Source organism: Tupaia chinensis, unplaced genomic scaffold (genome assembly GCF_000334495.1).
Source record: "Tupaia chinensis unplaced genomic scaffold, TupChi_1.0 Scaffold143602_1, whole genome shotgun sequence".
NCBI lineage: Eukaryota > Metazoa > Chordata > Mammalia > Scandentia > Tupaiidae > Tupaia > Tupaia belangeri.
In genome coordinates, this window is record NW_006203448.1 from 246,682 (window position 1) to 262,691 (window position 16,010).

The following is a 16,010-nucleotide window of genomic DNA, read 5'->3' on the forward strand; positions in this document are numbered from 1 at the left end:
GCGCGCGGGGCTGCCACGTGGTGGGCCCTGGTGTGGGTGCCAAGGGTCCTGCCGCTGCCCCTGCCACCTGTCAGCCCCCTTCATATGCAGCAGGGAATGGGCATCCCTGTTTGGGTCATCTTAATAATGCAGTCAGAGAGTTGTAACTGTTCTTGGGGACCTGGCAGATGGCCAGCACTTTCCAGACCTTGGGCAGGGAGCAGAGGACGCAGAGCTGCTGTGTCAGGAGGGATGTGGTGCCAGCCAGGCAGGGGCTGCAGAGGGGCTAGGCTGTGGGTACAGGGCTGCACATGTGATTTTGAGATGATAGGCTATGGCCGCAGGGCTGCAGGGTCCCTCCCACAGCCGTACCTCCTCCACCCACCAGCACATGGCCTTGCATGGGCCACCCGAAGGCTGGGTCAGGCTGTGCCCTCGCCTTTCGGGAGGCCCTGGAGGTGGCTGCTGACCGGAGTCAGAGAAAGCACTTAGCATGCTGCCCCCTGCAGGCTGGACACCAGCTAAGCACTGGCCGCAAAGTCCTGCAGCCCCAACTAGCCAGACGCTGCCTGGAAGTGGCTGTTGGGAATCTCTCTTGTACAGACACCCGGACCTCCAAAGTCTTTCTCCTCTAAGAAACCATAACTAGTCACAGAGTAGTAGCTGAGGTTGTCGAGGACCTGCTTAGCCACGTCCCCATGCTGGGCCAAGTCCCCACTGGGCCTCCTCCCCAAGCTGAGTTGCCTCCCTGAGCTGGGCCACCTCCTTATGCCGGGCTGCCTCTCCCTGCTGGGCCATGTCCCATGCTGGGCCCCCTCCCCCTGCCAGGTAACTCCCCTTGCTGGGCCACTGTCTTACTGGGCCATGTCCCCCTGCTGGGCCACATCCCATGCTAGGCCTGTGGCCCTGACAGCCACCTAGGAGGCGGGTGCTCTGTCCCTGTTGCAGTTGAGGAGACCAAGGCCAAGATGCTTGAACGACTTGCTGGTGGCCACACGGGACTGGGGCAGAGAGGCGCCAGGACTCCTGGCTCAGCACCCCGCTCCCGTGGGGCCCCCGGAAGCCCCACTCAGCCGCCTGCCTTTTTCCAGCTGAAGGCCGTGCATGAGCAGCTGGCCGCCCTGTCTCAGGCCCCAGTGAACAAACCAAAGAAGAAGAAGGAGAAGAAGGAGAAGGAGAAGAAGAAGAAGGACAAGGACAAGGACAAGGACAAGCACAAAGCGAAGTCCGAGGATGAGAAGAAGGCCAAGGTGGCCCCGCCAGCCAAGCCAGCCCAGCAGAAGAAGGCGCCCACCAAGAAGGCCAGCAGCACAACCGCGGCCAGCAGGTGGGCCCCGCTGCAGCCTCGGCCTCAGCGCGCAGGAGGGCTGCTGTGCTTGCGCTGAGACGTGGGGTGGGGGAGCCTGGGGGGCAGCTGAGGACCTCCAGGCCCCTGGTGGGTGGTTCGACCTCTGGGCCGCGGTGTAGCCATCAGCAGTGGCCTCGATCTCACGCCTGGCGAAGACCTCCGCTTCTCAGAGGTTTGGGGCTGATTTTTGCTCTGGGCCAAGGATTGTTGCTAGGCGCTCTGTGGCCTGGGGGAATTGTGGCTAGACACCGAGCCAGACCTGGGCCTCTTGACCTTCTTCCATGGCTAGTGCTAGGCTCAGCCACCGACCGTAGGATCCCTGCCCCAGGCACTCCCAGCCTAGGAGGGCTGGGGCTTCACCTGGCAGGAGAATGGGGGGCCTTGGAGGAGGTACAGCTGCACAGGAGCAGGAGCAGGCCTGGAGAGGGTCTGGAAGGGGGGTCCAGGAAGAGGGTAGCCAGAGCAGAGCCATAGGCCCAGAGGGTTCCCTGTGGGAGTGAGGTCACAGTGGCGCCACGGTCTGGGGCCTGCTGGGATGGCAGGTGGGCTGCAGGTGCTGAGGTCGAGCACACGCAGAGTGGTCAGTGCCCTGTGGAGGTGGGCTCGTGGGGCAGCAGTGGGAGCCAGGATACCCCCCGTGGGGGTGGCAGGCTGAGGACATTGGTGTGGCAGTGCAGAGAGAACGCTGGGAGAGCCAGGCGGAGGGGACTGGCCTGGGGCTTTGGAACATGCGAGAGAGGACATGAGGCACCCTGCAGCTGAGCCTGGGTGGCTGGGCAGGCCACTCGACGAGGCCTTGAGTGAGTGGTCAGGGTCTCCCTCCCTTCTTCTCCTTCCCTTTCCCATCTTTTTGGAGGAAGATAGATTGGTTTTTCTCTGGTTTTGATAGCAGGATACGGCTGGCCTTTGAAATGCATTGGGTGGGATGTACAGCTAGTGAACCCCTGAGCATTGAACAACACAGGGTTTAGGGGTGCTGACCCCCTATATAGTCAGAAATCTGATTCTTTTTTTTTTTTTTTGAAGAGAGATTTTTGCTATAAGGTGTGTGCTCTCACTGGACAGAAAGAAAGTGAGAAGTCACCCCCTGGGGGCATGGCCATGCCACAATCCCTTCTCCATTCTCCTCTCTGGATTTTGAGCACACACGCACACGCATCTGACATGAGTTTTAAGCTGTCAGCTCTGGGATTTGAATCACAATGAACTATGTGGGAGTCCAGTGACATAACCATTATGCCATCTGCTGGTCCTCCAACTTTTTAAAAAACGATTACTATTTTTTTAATTCCATTTCTATTAATCATTTTTTTAAATAATTATTTTGTTTAACTTTATTTATTTATTTATTTTAATTTGACCAGAGAGGGACAAAGTGAGAGAGAGGGAAAACAAGAAAACAAGCCTCCAGGTCTGGGACTTGAACTGTGGTCAGCCATGTGGGAGTCCAGTGCCTTAAACCACCATGCCACCTGCCGGCTCCCCTATTATCATTTTTTAATTTGACCAGAGACAGAGAAAGGGAAAGCAAGAAAGCAAGCCAGCAGGTCTGGGACTCAAAGCATGGTCAGCCATGTGGGAGTCCAGTGCCGTCAACCACCACCACCTGCCGGCCCCATCCAACTTATTTTTTGAAGGGAAAAAAAAGGTTGCATCGAAATGGCCCGGCAGAGCTCAGACCCGCGGTGTCTGCGGTGAGCCGTGCTCATCCACTGTGACGAGGGCCAGTACAAGAAGTGCACCGTGGTCAGCTTCAGGTCCAGCATGGCACAGTGCTTCAGAGAAGTGGGCAAGATCCCAACAGTGACCCTGGTTCACATCCCTGACCTGGTCCCACCCGAAACATCTGGGCACGTGTGCACATGACCACGATCCGATGGGCCAGAGGACTGGAGAAAGGGGGCGATGTGACCAGACCCCGAGGAGGGGCCCACCCACAGGGCGTGCACACGCTCTGATGAGTGAAGAAAACGGTTTTCGTTGTTTTGTTTTTGCTGTAGGACACGTGCGCTCAGCAGACAGAGAGAAAGGGAAAGTGAGACTCCCCCAGCCTACCCAGGGTGGGTGGCCACGCCGCAGTCCCTTCTCCACTCTCCGAGGCACACACGCACGTGACCCCTTGTGACTTTGTAGTCACCACGTCTGGGCCTTAACCTGCACAGCTGTCCTCGTGGGAATCCAGTGCCTTTCCATGCCCCCTGCCGGCTCCGGGACGGATTAACTTTAGATGTTTGATAGAGCTCACCAGCGAAGCCCTCTGGACCTGGAGTCTGGGCTAGTAGAGGCTGCTTCAGACTTCAGTCCAAGGGGCTGCTGAGCTACCGGTTTCTTCCTGAGCGAGTGAGTGTGTGCCTCCCCCGGCCCCCTCTAGTCCCGCGGCCGTCAAATTCTCAGACGCAGGTTCGTAGGTTCCTTTACTACTCGTCAATGTCTGTAGGGCCTGTGGAGACGTGTCTTTTTTATAATTGTAAGAGGACAGGTGTGCTCATCAGGAGAGGGCGGGCCCTTGGTAGGCTAGAGTAACCGCTCAGCCCCTCCTCCACTTCTCCCTCCTGCTGATTCAGGGCCTGCCCCACGTGCCAGGCTGGGACCCACACCATCTTCAGCCACGGGGCACCCCGCTGCCTTAGCAGTGGGCGATCGGGCTGGCCGATCTGCATCTTTTTTTTTTTTTCTTGGTAACTCTGGATAGAGATTCATTCATCTTTTTTTTTTTTTGGAGAGGTTTTCGCTATAGGGTGTGTGCGCTCGCCAGACAGAGACAGAGAGACAGAAAGCGAGAAATCAACCCCCCCCCCCGGGGGGAATGGCCACGCTGCAATCCCTTCTCCTCCATTCTCCTCTCGGGATCTTGGGCACACACGCACACGCGCCCGGCGTAAGTTTTAAGCCACCGGGTCTGGGACACGAACTGCGGTTGACTACATGGGAGTCCAGCGACACAGCCATTACGCTAACTGCTGGTCCTGAGATTCATTAATTTGATCTTTCAAAGAACCAGCATTTTTATTTCATTTCTTTTTCTCTGCTCTCGCTTTTGTCCCGCTCTGGCCCTCACTGTTTACTTTTGCGTGCTCTAGCCTTGGTTTGCTCTGTTTGCCAGCTGTTCAGGCGGATGCTAGAGCACTGATGCGAGGCCTCCTTCTCATGAGCGTTTAATACTGTAAATCGCCGTCTGGACACTGCTCTAGCTGCAGCCCACAGGTCTGATGATATGATTTCATTTTCACTTACTTAAAAGCTTTTTTTATTTTTTTTTAAAGATGTTTTGCTGTAGGGTATATGTGCTTGCCAGAGAGGCAGAAAAGAAAAGCGAGAAATCACCCCCCACCCCCAGGGAGATGGCTGTGCCTCAGTCCCTTGTCTTCCATTCTTCTCTTGGGATGTTAGGTATGCACACACACGTACCTGTGTTCTCAGGCTTCCGGTCTAAGGACTTGAACTGTGGAATGGGCCATGCAGGGTATGGCACCTTAACCACCACACTGCTTGCTGGCCCCTTTGACCAGTGGGTATTTAGAGTTGTTTTGTTGGGGCCAGCAGGTGACGTGCTGGTTTAGGGTGTTGGACTCCCACGTGGCTGACCACAGTTCAAATCCTGGATCTGGTGGCTGGATGCATATATATGCATGCCCAAAATCCTAGTAGGAGAATGGAGGAGAAGGGATTATGGAGTGGCTCCCCTCCCTCCCACCCCTGTGGGTGGTTTCTTACTTTCACTCTCACTAGAGTTGTGTTGTTGAATTTGCAACTGTCTGGGCATTTTCTGGATGTGTTTTTATTATTGATTTTTAGTTTAATTCCATTAGGGCCAGAGAACATTCTCTTCATGATCTCAGTACTTTTTTTTTAAGAGAGATTTTTCCTGTAGGGCATGCGTACTCGACAGAGAGACAGAGAGAAAGTGAGAAATCACCCGTCAGGGGCGTTGGGCATGACATAATCCCTTCTCCATTCTCCTTTTGGGATTTTAAGCACGCATGCACACGCATCTGGCATGAGTTTCAAGCTGCTGGGCCCTGGACTCGAACCACAGTCAACCATGTGGGAGACCAAACCACTATGCCACTGATCTTAGTGGTTTTTTTTTTTTTTTTTTTGGAGAGGTTTTTGCTATAGGGTACATGTGCTCACCAGAAAGACACAGAGAGACAGAGAGGCAGAAAGCAAGAATTTACCCCCCAGGGGGGATGGCCATGCCACAATCTCCTCTCAGGATCTTGGGCACGCATGTACACGTGCCTGGCATGAGTTTAAGCCACCGGGTCCAGGACACGAACCGCAGTCAACTACATGGGAATCCAGCGACATAGCCATTATGGTAACTGCTGGTCCCGTGATCTTAGTTCTTTGAAACTTGTTAATAAAGTTTGTCTTGTGGCCTAGAATACGGTCTAGCTTGGTGAGTGTTCCATGCCCGCTTGAAAAGAATATGTACTCTGCTGTTGCATAGAGTATTATGTTGTCAATTAGGGAACAAAATCTTAGCATCTAGACAGACAGAGACACATGTCAGTTGGGTAAGCTTGGTTGAGAGTGTTTTCCAGGTCTTCTCTGCTCTGGGCTGACTAACTTGTTTTATTTTTATTTATTTATATTTTTAAAGGTTTAAGTTTTTTTTTATTCATTCGCTTATTTTGACCAGAGAGACACACACAGAGATTGAGAGAGAGGGAAAGTGAGAAAACAAACCACCAGGTGTGGGACTCACCTGTGATTGGTCACACGGGAGTCTCCAGCGCCTTAACCACCACGCCACCTGCTGGTCCCCTAACTTGTTTTATTCATTACCAAGGCAGAATTATTGAACTTTCCAACTATAACTTTGGATTTAAAAATATACATATTTTGTCTCCTTTTTTTCCCTTCTGCCAAAGTTTTAGTGTTTAATAAGTTATAGCACAACTGGGACCCGCAGATGGTGTAATGGTTATGTCGCTAGACTCCCACACAGTTTGCCACAGTACGAGTCTCAGACCCAGTGGCTGGAAACTAATGCTAGGAGTGTGTGTGTGTGTCTGTGTGTGTGTGTGCGCACGCGCGCGCGTGCGCCTAAGATCCCAGAAGGAGACTGGAAGGGAAGGGATTGTGGCATGGACATCCCATCTGAGGGATGATTTCTTGTTTTCTGTCTCCCTGGCGAGCACGTGCACACTATAGCAAAAATCTCTCTATAAAAAGAAATTAATAGCACAACTTTCCAGGACCTGAGATGTGAAGATAACATGTTTAAGACATGGGGGTGGGGTCACTCTTTAAACTCCCAATATAATACATGGTTAAGAATGCATACTTTATAATATAAAACATGTCTACATGGAGCCATCTGGTCTCCTCTTGGGGTTTCAGATTTCAGTGTCAATTATTAGCAAATTTGGGGACCAGCAGATGGTGTAATGGTTACGTTGCTGGACTCCCATGTAATCGACCGCAGTTCGGGTCCTGCTCATGCCATGTGTGTGTGAGTGTGTGCCCAAAATCCTGAGAGGAGAATGGGGGGAAAGGGATTGTGGCGTGGCCACTACCCCCCTGAGAAATCAAGGGGTGATTTCTCACTTTGTCCCTTTGTCTCTCTGGTGAGTGCTTGCACCCTATAGCAAAAATTTTCTCTTAAAAAAAAATTATTGGGGGAACCAGCAGTTAGCGTAATGGCTATGTCGCTGGCCTCCCACGTAGTCGACCGCGGTTCATGTCCCGGACCTGGTGGCTTAAAACTCATGCCGGGCGCGTGTGCATGCGTGCCCAAGATCCCGAGAGGAGAATGGAGGAGAAGGGACTGCAGCGTGACCATCCCCCCTGGGGGTGATTTCTCGCTTTCTGTCTCTCTGTCTCTCTCTGCCTGGCAAGCGCACGCGCCCTATAGCAAAAATCTCCAAAAAAAAAAAAAAAAAATATTGGCAAACTTCAGCTCTTCTGTGTGGCGGGCATTTTGTTTTCACCTTCCAGTTCTGCCCCAGCCTGTGTCATGAGGTTGGCAATGTTTTTCTCCAGATTATCAATGTGAATACACATATCATCAATTCTCCCAGTGATCTGGTCAGACATGGTCTGGAATTGATCTTGCATCTGTTGCAGGAGAGTCTGCTCCTCAGAGGTCAGGTCTTACATGGTCCTGGGGTCAGTCTCGGCCATCTTCCCAGTTCCCAGCTTGGCGGTGGTTTCTCAGACCTTCACCTTTGCATTTATTTATTTATTTATTGGTTGTTTTTGCTCTTGTTTTAATGCCAGAGGGTATATACATTCGCCACAGAGAGGAACAAAGCACCCACCCTTAACAAGAAGTGGTCATGCTGCAGTCTCCTCTCTTTCCTCCTGTCAGGGTTTGGAGCACAATAAACATGCACCTGGCCTGTTTTTCAAGCCACTGGGGTTGGGATTCAAACTGGGGTTGGTCAGGGAGCCTGGTTCCCTTAACCATGAAACCATGGGGCCTACCCTAATCTTCCCTTTAGTTTTTTTTCAGTTTTTGCTCCCTGTGTCTTGAAGCTTAGTTTTTTGTTTTGTTTTGTTTTGTTTTTTTAACTCTTTTGGGGGGAGTGAGCAGGGAGACATTTTTGCTATAGGGTGTGCATGCTTGCCTAAGAGACAGAGAGACAGAAAGCATGAAATCACCCCCCAGGGGGATGGCCATGCCTCAGTCCCTTCTCCTCCACTCTTGGGGTTTTGGGCACACACACATACATGTCTTGTGTGAGTTTTAAGCTGCTGTATCCAAGACTCGATCTGCAGTTGACTACGTGGGAGTCCAGCAACATAACCATTATGCCATCTGCTGGTCCTGAAGCTTAGTTTTTAAATATATTTTGGGTTGTGATGTGTTCTTGGTTAATTTGCCCTTTTAATCATTATGCAGAGTCCTTTTTCCTGATGGTAATCCTTGTTCTGAGGTCTCCTTTGAAATTAATATAGCCACTCCAGCTTTCTTTTGATAAGTATTTGTATGGTGTCGTTTTCTTCTTCTTTTTTCTTTTAATCGACCTATAGTGTTGTATTTGAAGTGGGGTTTGTGTAGACACCATGCCTTTTATCCAACCTGACCATCTCTTTTAGTTAGTATGTTTAGATCATTTACGTTTCATGTAATTAACAATATAATTGGATTTTGGTCTACCATTTTATTATCTTCTGTTCCTAGTTTTGGTTCTTTTGTTCCCCTTTACTGCCTCCTTTTGGGTTAATGAATATTTAAATCACTATTTGGCCTGCTGAGCCTGAGGTGCCTGTGGGACGTGCAGAGGAGCTGGCTGTGCAGTTGTTTCCTGACCAGGAGCAGCCATTTGATCTCTGAAGCAGGGTCCTCCCCTTCACTGGCAGACATATTTGAACCCTCAGACAGTCTGCCTGGCTTCTGCGCCTTGGGCACTGCTTTGGGCACACCCTTAGGGAGATAGCCTGGGCCTAGTGAGCAGCCTCTGGTGAACAGGAGAGCAAGGAAGGGTGGGTAGCAGGCCCCAGGGCTGGTGAGTGGGACTTGATGCCATGTGGCTCTTTGACTTCTTCCCCAGACAGCTGAAGAAAGGCAGCAAGCAGGCGTCGGCCTCCTATGACTCGGAGGAGGAGGAAGAAGGCCTGCCCATGAGCTACGACGAGAAGCGGCAGCTCAGCCTGGACATCAACAGGCTGCCCGGCGAGAAGCTCGGGCGCGTGGTGCACATCATCCAGTCCCGGGAGCCCTCACTCAGGGACTCCAACCCCGACGAGATTGAGATCGACTTTGAGACTCTGAAACCCACCACTCTGCGGGAACTGGAGCGATACGTGAAGTCTTGTTTACAGAAAAAGCAAAGGAAACCATTCTGTAAGTTGTCTGGGTCGAGTGCGGAGCTCAGAGCCTCTCTCCTCCTCTTACTCCCTGCAGCCCCTTTGGAGCGAGCATGGGACACCTGCACGTGCTCACCTCCCATCCTAGGGACCCAGCTGAGCACACCCGGCCAGAGCCCTCCTCCTTGCTCTCAGGGACTGGTAGCACCTGCATCCTGGCCCGTGCCTTGTCCAGGGCGGGCAGGACTCTGGGCCCACCCGGCGCTAGCCACGCCACTCGCTTGGGTCCGGGTAAGGACCTTGTCACTGGTGTTGCTGCCACAGAAGAGCAGCTTCCTAGTGACAAGGACCCCTCACTGATGGGGGGCGAGTGGCCAGAGGCCTCACAGGACTGACTCCTATACTGGCCTGGGTTACCCACTCCTGGGGTCCCTGACTGCATTGATAGGAACAAGTCACTTCCTGGGTCTACAGTGCTGGGGGCTGGGAGGGAGGCAGCCCTGCAGACTGACGGGGCAGGGGGGAGGCTCATGTGGACTGAGTGTGGCCGTGTGGGTGTGCCTGACCCTCACTCTGCAAGAGCAGCCTTGTCTGCTTGGATTGAGTGTCTGTGTGACCGTCGTGGTGAATTTGCCCCGTGGTAAGTCACCCATCAACTTTAGGGGTGGTGACGGAGGAGTGTCAGGTGGTGGAGACTGAGTTCTAGGGCTGCACAGCTTCATAGCCATTGTGAGGAAGGACGGAGTCACTGGAGGGTCCAGGCTTCCAGTCCCAGCTCCGCCCTTCACCTGGGCAGCCAGCCCAGCTGTGTCCCTGTGTACCTGTCTGTGCTGGGAAAGGCCTGTCCCACCGGAAGTTCTCAGGAGGCTAGGAAAGGTTTTGCACCTGAGCACTGAGGGCTTCCTGAGCCTGAGGGCGCAGACGTGGGAAGTGCTTGTTCCGGACCTTTTCCCCCCTTATGAATTATTTATTTAATTTTATTTATTATTTTTTCTTAATTTGACCAGAGAGAAAGGGAAGATGAGAGAGCCAGCCACGGTCAGACATGTGTGGTCCAGTGCCCTAGCACTATCGGCCGGTCCTGAGGCCAGATCTTGAGTATCATCTTTGCCCCTCAGAGTTTGGGCCACACCTCTGCAGCTGCGACGACAGGGGCCCATTGGGCTAGGCGGGTGGTGCACACACTGGAGTGTAGGGTGAGGCCTGGGCCACGGGGCGCAGCCTGGCTCCCAGGGCAGCCGAGGGGAGCAAGGCTGCGTGGGGAGGCCCCGTGTGGGCCCTTGGCTTCGCTGTGGTCTCAGTGCTGTTCTGCTCCCATCACAGCGACAAGCAGCAGAAAGCAGGTGGCCAAGTCAAAGGAGGAGTTAGCTCAGGAAAAGAAGAAGGAGCTGGAGAAGCGACTGCAAGATGTCAGCGGGCAGCTGAGCAACAAGAAGCCCTTATTTTTTCTTAATTTGACCAGAGAGAAAGGGAAGATGAGAGAGCCAGCCACGGTCAGACATGTGTGGTCCAGTGCCCTAGCACTATCGGCCGGTCCTGAGGCCAGATCTTGAGTATCATCTTTGCCCCTCAGAGTTTGGGCCACACCTCTGCAGCTGCGACGACAGGGGCCCATTGGGCTAGGCGGGTGGTGCACACACTGGAGTGTAGGGTGAGGCCTGGGCCACGGGGCGCAGCCTGGCTCCCAGGGCAGCCGAGGGGAGCAAGGCTGCGTGGGGAGGCCCCGTGTGGGCCCTTGGCTTCGCTGTGGTCTCAGTGCTGTTCTGCTCCCATCACAGCGACAAGCAGCAGAAAGCAGGTGGCCAAGTCAAAGGAGGAGTTAGCTCAGGAAAAGAAGAAGGAGCTGGAGAAGCGACTGCAAGATGTCAGCGGGCAGCTGAGCAACAAGAAGCCCGCCAAGAAAGGTACAGCCGCTGTCTGTCCACATAGGGCGGCAGCTGGTGGCTCTCAGCCCATGTTTGTGCTTCCACCATGGCCAGTTCTGTCTCCCTCAAGGCTCTGCCCCTCCCACACCTCCAGGTCCCTCTCTGTAAACCAGCCACAGCCCTGCTTTGTGTGGGTTCAGGCAGATGTGAGGCGTGTGTAGAGAGCTGTGGGAAAGGGCTCCTGTAGGTAGAGTGAGGCTGGGAGGGAGTAGCCTCCTCCCCTCCTCCATCCCCGGCTGGTCTGACTGCCAGCTCCAGCCCCAGCCCCAGGCAGCCTGCAGCCACTAGCCCCCGGGCAACCCCTGCAGCCCCCAGCCCCTACAGCAGGCTTTTGGACTGCTTCTGGTAAGGAATGCAAATTGCATGCCCCACTGGGCAGCAGAGGGGCTGACCCTGGCCTGGCCCTGCTGTACAACTGAGCAGCTGTCTGACCCTTCCTCCTTCCCCCGGGGCCTGTAGGGAAGAGCAGATACCTTTCCCCTGGTGGCACATAGGGGACAGCAAGGTCCTGCTGGTGCTCAGACACACAGGCCTGGCAGTCAGAGGTGGGTGCACCAGCTGGGGGTTCTCGCCTCGCGGGGCACCCTGTTTGCTCAGCATTGAGGTGGAGTTTTGTGGGAGGCTGAGGGGAGGCTCCTTCTGTTTCCCTGGGCCCAGGGCAGGGTGGGGGCTCACCAGCCTCAGCCTCGTGACCATACAGCTGCCAGGGCAACCTTTTTCCATGTCCCACCCACTCCCATTTGGGGACCGTATTCATTTTCCCACCTTGAACATACGTAGATAATCCCATTGACCGCATTAATCCATGTCAACAAATAGCGGATGACTGGCCAAGACTCGGGGGTGGTGTGCACGCAGCGTGGGTGGAGCGCGAGGGCATGCGCACACAGGCGGGCAGTGAGCGCCTATGCCCTGTTCCCTGTAGAGAAAGCCGCCTCGGCGGCCTCTGGCGGGCCTTCCCGGCTGAGCAGCAGCAACACTTTCGGCAGCAGCGGTCCCAGCGGATCCTGCGCCGACAGCAGCGACTCAGAATAGCCTGGCCGGCGGAGGACGGCCCGCGGGACGGCGCGGCCGCGCTGCAGCGGCCCCTCTCTGGCTAATACACGCTTTGGCTCCACGTGTGCAGGCTTTCCTTTCTCTCCAGTGTCACGGCTCTGCACCCGCTCCCCGGCAGAGGCCTGGCGTGGGTGTGGGCTGTGAGGTGGAGCTCCACGGAAAGGCTTCCCGTGACTAAGCTCAGGGGCTGGAGACTGCTGCAGACGCCGTGGGAGGTGCCACCGGACGGTCCTCGCCAGGCCCCTGCCTAGCCCGGTGCATTCACTCCATGAGGAACCTTTCCAGAGGAGAGTTCTCGCAGACGGGCTGCTGCCAGCGCTGTAGGCTTTGCAGACGCGTCTGTGGTCACCGGGGTCCCGGGCTCTACCCCCGTGTCCGACGACGTCACCTGAGGATTGACAGCTGTGCCTGCTCGGAGCACCGTGTGTTGGGAGGTGCCGAGGGAGGGCACGCCGGCAGGACGTGGAGGTTCTCTGAGCGCCGTGACGTCGGGAGCTCCTGGTGGGGAGCGCCAGGCTGCACGTGCTGTGGCGGATTCCCATACACTGAAGCTTTTACCTCAACTTGAAAAAAAAAAAAAAAAAAAAAAAAAAAAAGGAGACTTTTTTGTAAGGCTCAGCAATTTTTTACGAAGTCCAGTCCGGTGTGCGTCCCAGCCTGTTAGCGCTGCCCTCGCTGCCGCCGCCGCACTCCTGGACCCACGCCCTAGCCTGTGTATATATAAATACTTTATTTATTAACATCATTGGTCATTTTTTTAAAAAAAAAGAAAAAAAAAAGAAAAAAAACCATAAAGAAACGCATTTAAAGGAAGAGCAGAGATGCAGGCCTGCGGCAGTTGGATGGGCAGGCTCGGTGCTGGCCCTGAAGGACCTCGCCTCCAGGTGCTCGCCTCGCACCTGTGCTGGTGCTCAACCGTGTCTGCGTGCTCCCCGGGTCTGCTGGGGTTGCGTGTGCGTGTGTGTGTGTTCATTTTCTTTTTTTCTCTTCCTTTTGTATGACATTTGGAGACTTACAGGTCTAGACAACCTTCAGCTACAGCACATTGTAATTTTTATTTTGTTTGGTTCTTTTGTATTCACTTCCGGTCTCTTTAGGACTGCTTTAAAAGAAATCAAGTTAGAAAACCCCAGTTATATAACATAAACTTTGTAATCCGAGAGGGGGAGAGTGTATAGTGAATCTACATTTTGATTTCTAACTTTCTATTGTAAAAAGTAATAATATAAAAGATAAAATTAAAACCTGAAAAAATCCAGAGGCTGCCACGTGGCCTCTGAGTGTAGGGACATCCTGGGCTGCCCAGGCTGCTCTGAGCGCGGTGACTGGGTGGGGCCACAGTGTAGGCTCTGCGGTTCGGGCCCGCGGGTGGGCACGGCCTGTGCTTGGGGCCAGTGCTGGGGCCTGGCTGGGGCCGGGCTGGGTGGGCTGCCCTGGTCTGGCTGCTGGGGGTGCGTGTGCCTGCAGGCTGTGCAGTGCTGCGGTTTGCAGTGAGCCTGAGAGGGACTGCCCTAGTGCAGGGCCTCCTCCAGCCCCTTCCCTGGGAGGGGGCCTTAGGTGGTCCTGGGTGCGGAGCAGGGGGCAGCCCGGCCTCCAACCGGGGCTCAGTGCTTTCAGTGGAGGCACACGGGGACCTGTTGTGTCCTGACATGTGGCACACTTGAAACTCACGAGATGGCTTCAGATCCCACTGCCAGTCCTTGCAGACCTACCTGAGGAGGAAGAACCCTTGGGGGGGGGGGAGGTGGGTAGCAGAGTCTCAGTTTTCTAAGGGTGGGGGATTCTGACGCCAGTTGGCAAGTTTTCAGCCAGTTTAACTTTTAATTTGATTTGTAACAAAAAAACAGTGGATTTTAAAGCTCCCATTTTTTACAGTTACCCTTGTTTTTCAGATATTTTCTAAGCAGATCTTTAGTGGGTATTTAAGCAATTAAGACACGACAGGACTGATAGGTCCCAGGCAGGGTCTGCTCGGCCACGTGTGGTGAGGCACGCCCGGGTGGTGCTCACACCTGAGCCGGGTGCTTGGGGTGGGGATGCTCTCACACCCTTCTTCAGCTGCAGGGCAGCAAGGGCCCTGCGTGTACATCAGGTAGGGAAGCGTCTGGCTTTGCGGTGGGCGGTAGGGACGTGTCACCCCTGGTTCTCCGTGCCAGCAGGGTCTGCTCCACCCCAGCTCCGTCTGCCCAGAGTTACTGGCTGCTTCAGCCACCCAGGGCTGCCGTCCACACCCAGCAGCGGGGTCACTGGTGCTGTGTCTTAAGGCTTTCTGTCCAGACGCCAACTCATTTCCCTTCTAAGTTTTCGGGAGCACAGACGTCCCCCACCCCGGGCGGCAGGGCAGCTTGCGTGCCTTTTCCGACAGGAGCAGGCATACACGCGGTCGGTCACGTGCAGGAAGTGGATTCGAGAACCCTCCCGATGAGCCCTGGAGGCAGGGGCAGGCCTTGGGGTGGACCCACTCCTGCCCTAAGACCCTTTCGTTTGTTTTCGTTGTTCGTGTGCTGCACTCATGCCTTCCGGTCGGCCAGAAATCCAGCCCACTGCAGGGTTTACCACGTCCAGTTCCGTGCTGTTCTAAATTCTGGCATAAGACTTCCAGTTTTTCTTTTTTATATTTAAAATGTTACTTTTCTGTATGATGTGCATGCAAGTTTACCGTAACTTTTCTTAAACTTTTTAGTGCCGTTTCTAGTATATTCCTGTAAATGTCAGTTACTGAAAATGAGTCCAATGTAAGTAGTTTTAGCTTGTTTATTGCAATGCTGGCCTCAACACAACAGAATAAAGACGATAGAAAGTACGCTTCGATGTTCCTGGTAATCATGGGCCCTTCTCCCGGGGCATTTGTTTTGTTTTGTTTTCATAATAAAAAGGAAAAAAAAGCGGCTGCGCGTCTACTTCCCTGTACTTGGTTTCCGAGGTGTGGAGAGGCCCGGTTGGAGGGACGTTCTGGCTCCCTACGTCCTGAAGCTCTTGGCAGGGAATCCCGGAGCACTCAGGGGCGGGATGGCACTGCTGCCATGCAGGGAGGGATGCCCTGGGCCTTGGGACCCTATGGCCTGTCTCCCTGTTACCAGGCGTGCCATACCAAACTGCCTTCCTCGTAGAGACGGGTTCTCCTGTCCCGTCCCCACCTGCGCGTCTGTCCCCTCTGCTCTGCTCTGTGGTCTGTACCAAAGTGGCTTCTTGGATGTGGGTGCCAAACGCATCCAGGTGCATTTGCCCCGGGAAACCGCTTAGCCCAGGCTTACAGTGCGGTCCTTGCCCCTGCGGGGAAGCTGCAGATGTGGTGGGGCATGGTGACTGGGGGAGTCTGGATGCTCAGGTGTCGTGACACATTTTCTAAATGGTCACGGCTGTCAGAGCCAGGCCTGGTAGAGACAATCCTGGGGAGAGGTCTGTGCTGGTCTGTCTGGGCCCCACCTCAGATAGGCCCAGGGGCACCGTGGCTTCCCTGGCCAGCCTCTGACCCTGCCGTCCAGGCCCTGGGGACTGGCAGATGGTGGCTTCCTGCAGCCCAAGCAGCTTATGGCCTGCTTATTGTGGGCCTGGGGCTTGTCGCCAGCCAGCACGTGCTGGTCCCCCAGGCCCCATCTGCGTGTCAGCGCTGTGTTCAGGCTGCACCTGTGCTCAGGCCGACTCACCTGCCACCGTGCTGGGTCAGTCTGAAGAAGGGAGTAGGCGGCATGCAGGAGTCCATGAATGCTTGCAGGACTTCAGCTCGGGAACTGGAAAGATACTGACCAGCCCTTGTGCCCTTGCCATGGACGGGACAGGCCCTCCAGCCCAGCGCTGCTCCCTCTGTAGCTGCACTCAGTGCTTCAGGAGCCTGACCTGAAGCTGCCTGGGCTGGGGTGGCAAGCCAGCCGAGGAGTCAGCACAAAGGCCACGGCAGGCTGAGGCTGACCCTTCTCGGACGGTAGTTGGACTCCGCACTT

The 16,010-nt window shown here is 54.6% G+C and overlaps 1 protein-coding gene across 1 annotated transcript in view; it reads left to right on the forward strand.

Annotated features, from left to right (window-relative positions):
- BRD3 (bromodomain containing 3) overlaps positions 1-12,665 on the forward strand; it is a 23,930-nt gene extending 11,265 nt beyond the window's left edge. Inside the window, exons 9-12 of the mRNA XM_006164264.3 lie at positions 1,071-1,306; positions 8,833-9,125; positions 10,867-10,992; positions 11,939-12,665. Of these exons, the coding sequence (XP_006164326.1) occupies positions 1,071-1,306; positions 8,833-9,125; positions 10,867-10,992; positions 11,939-12,048 (765 nt within the window). The 3' untranslated portion in view covers positions 12,049-12,665. The remainder of the gene's footprint in view (positions 1-1,070; positions 1,307-8,832; positions 9,126-10,866; positions 10,993-11,938) is intronic.
- The last annotated feature ends 3,345 nt before the right edge of the window (positions 12,666-16,010 follow it).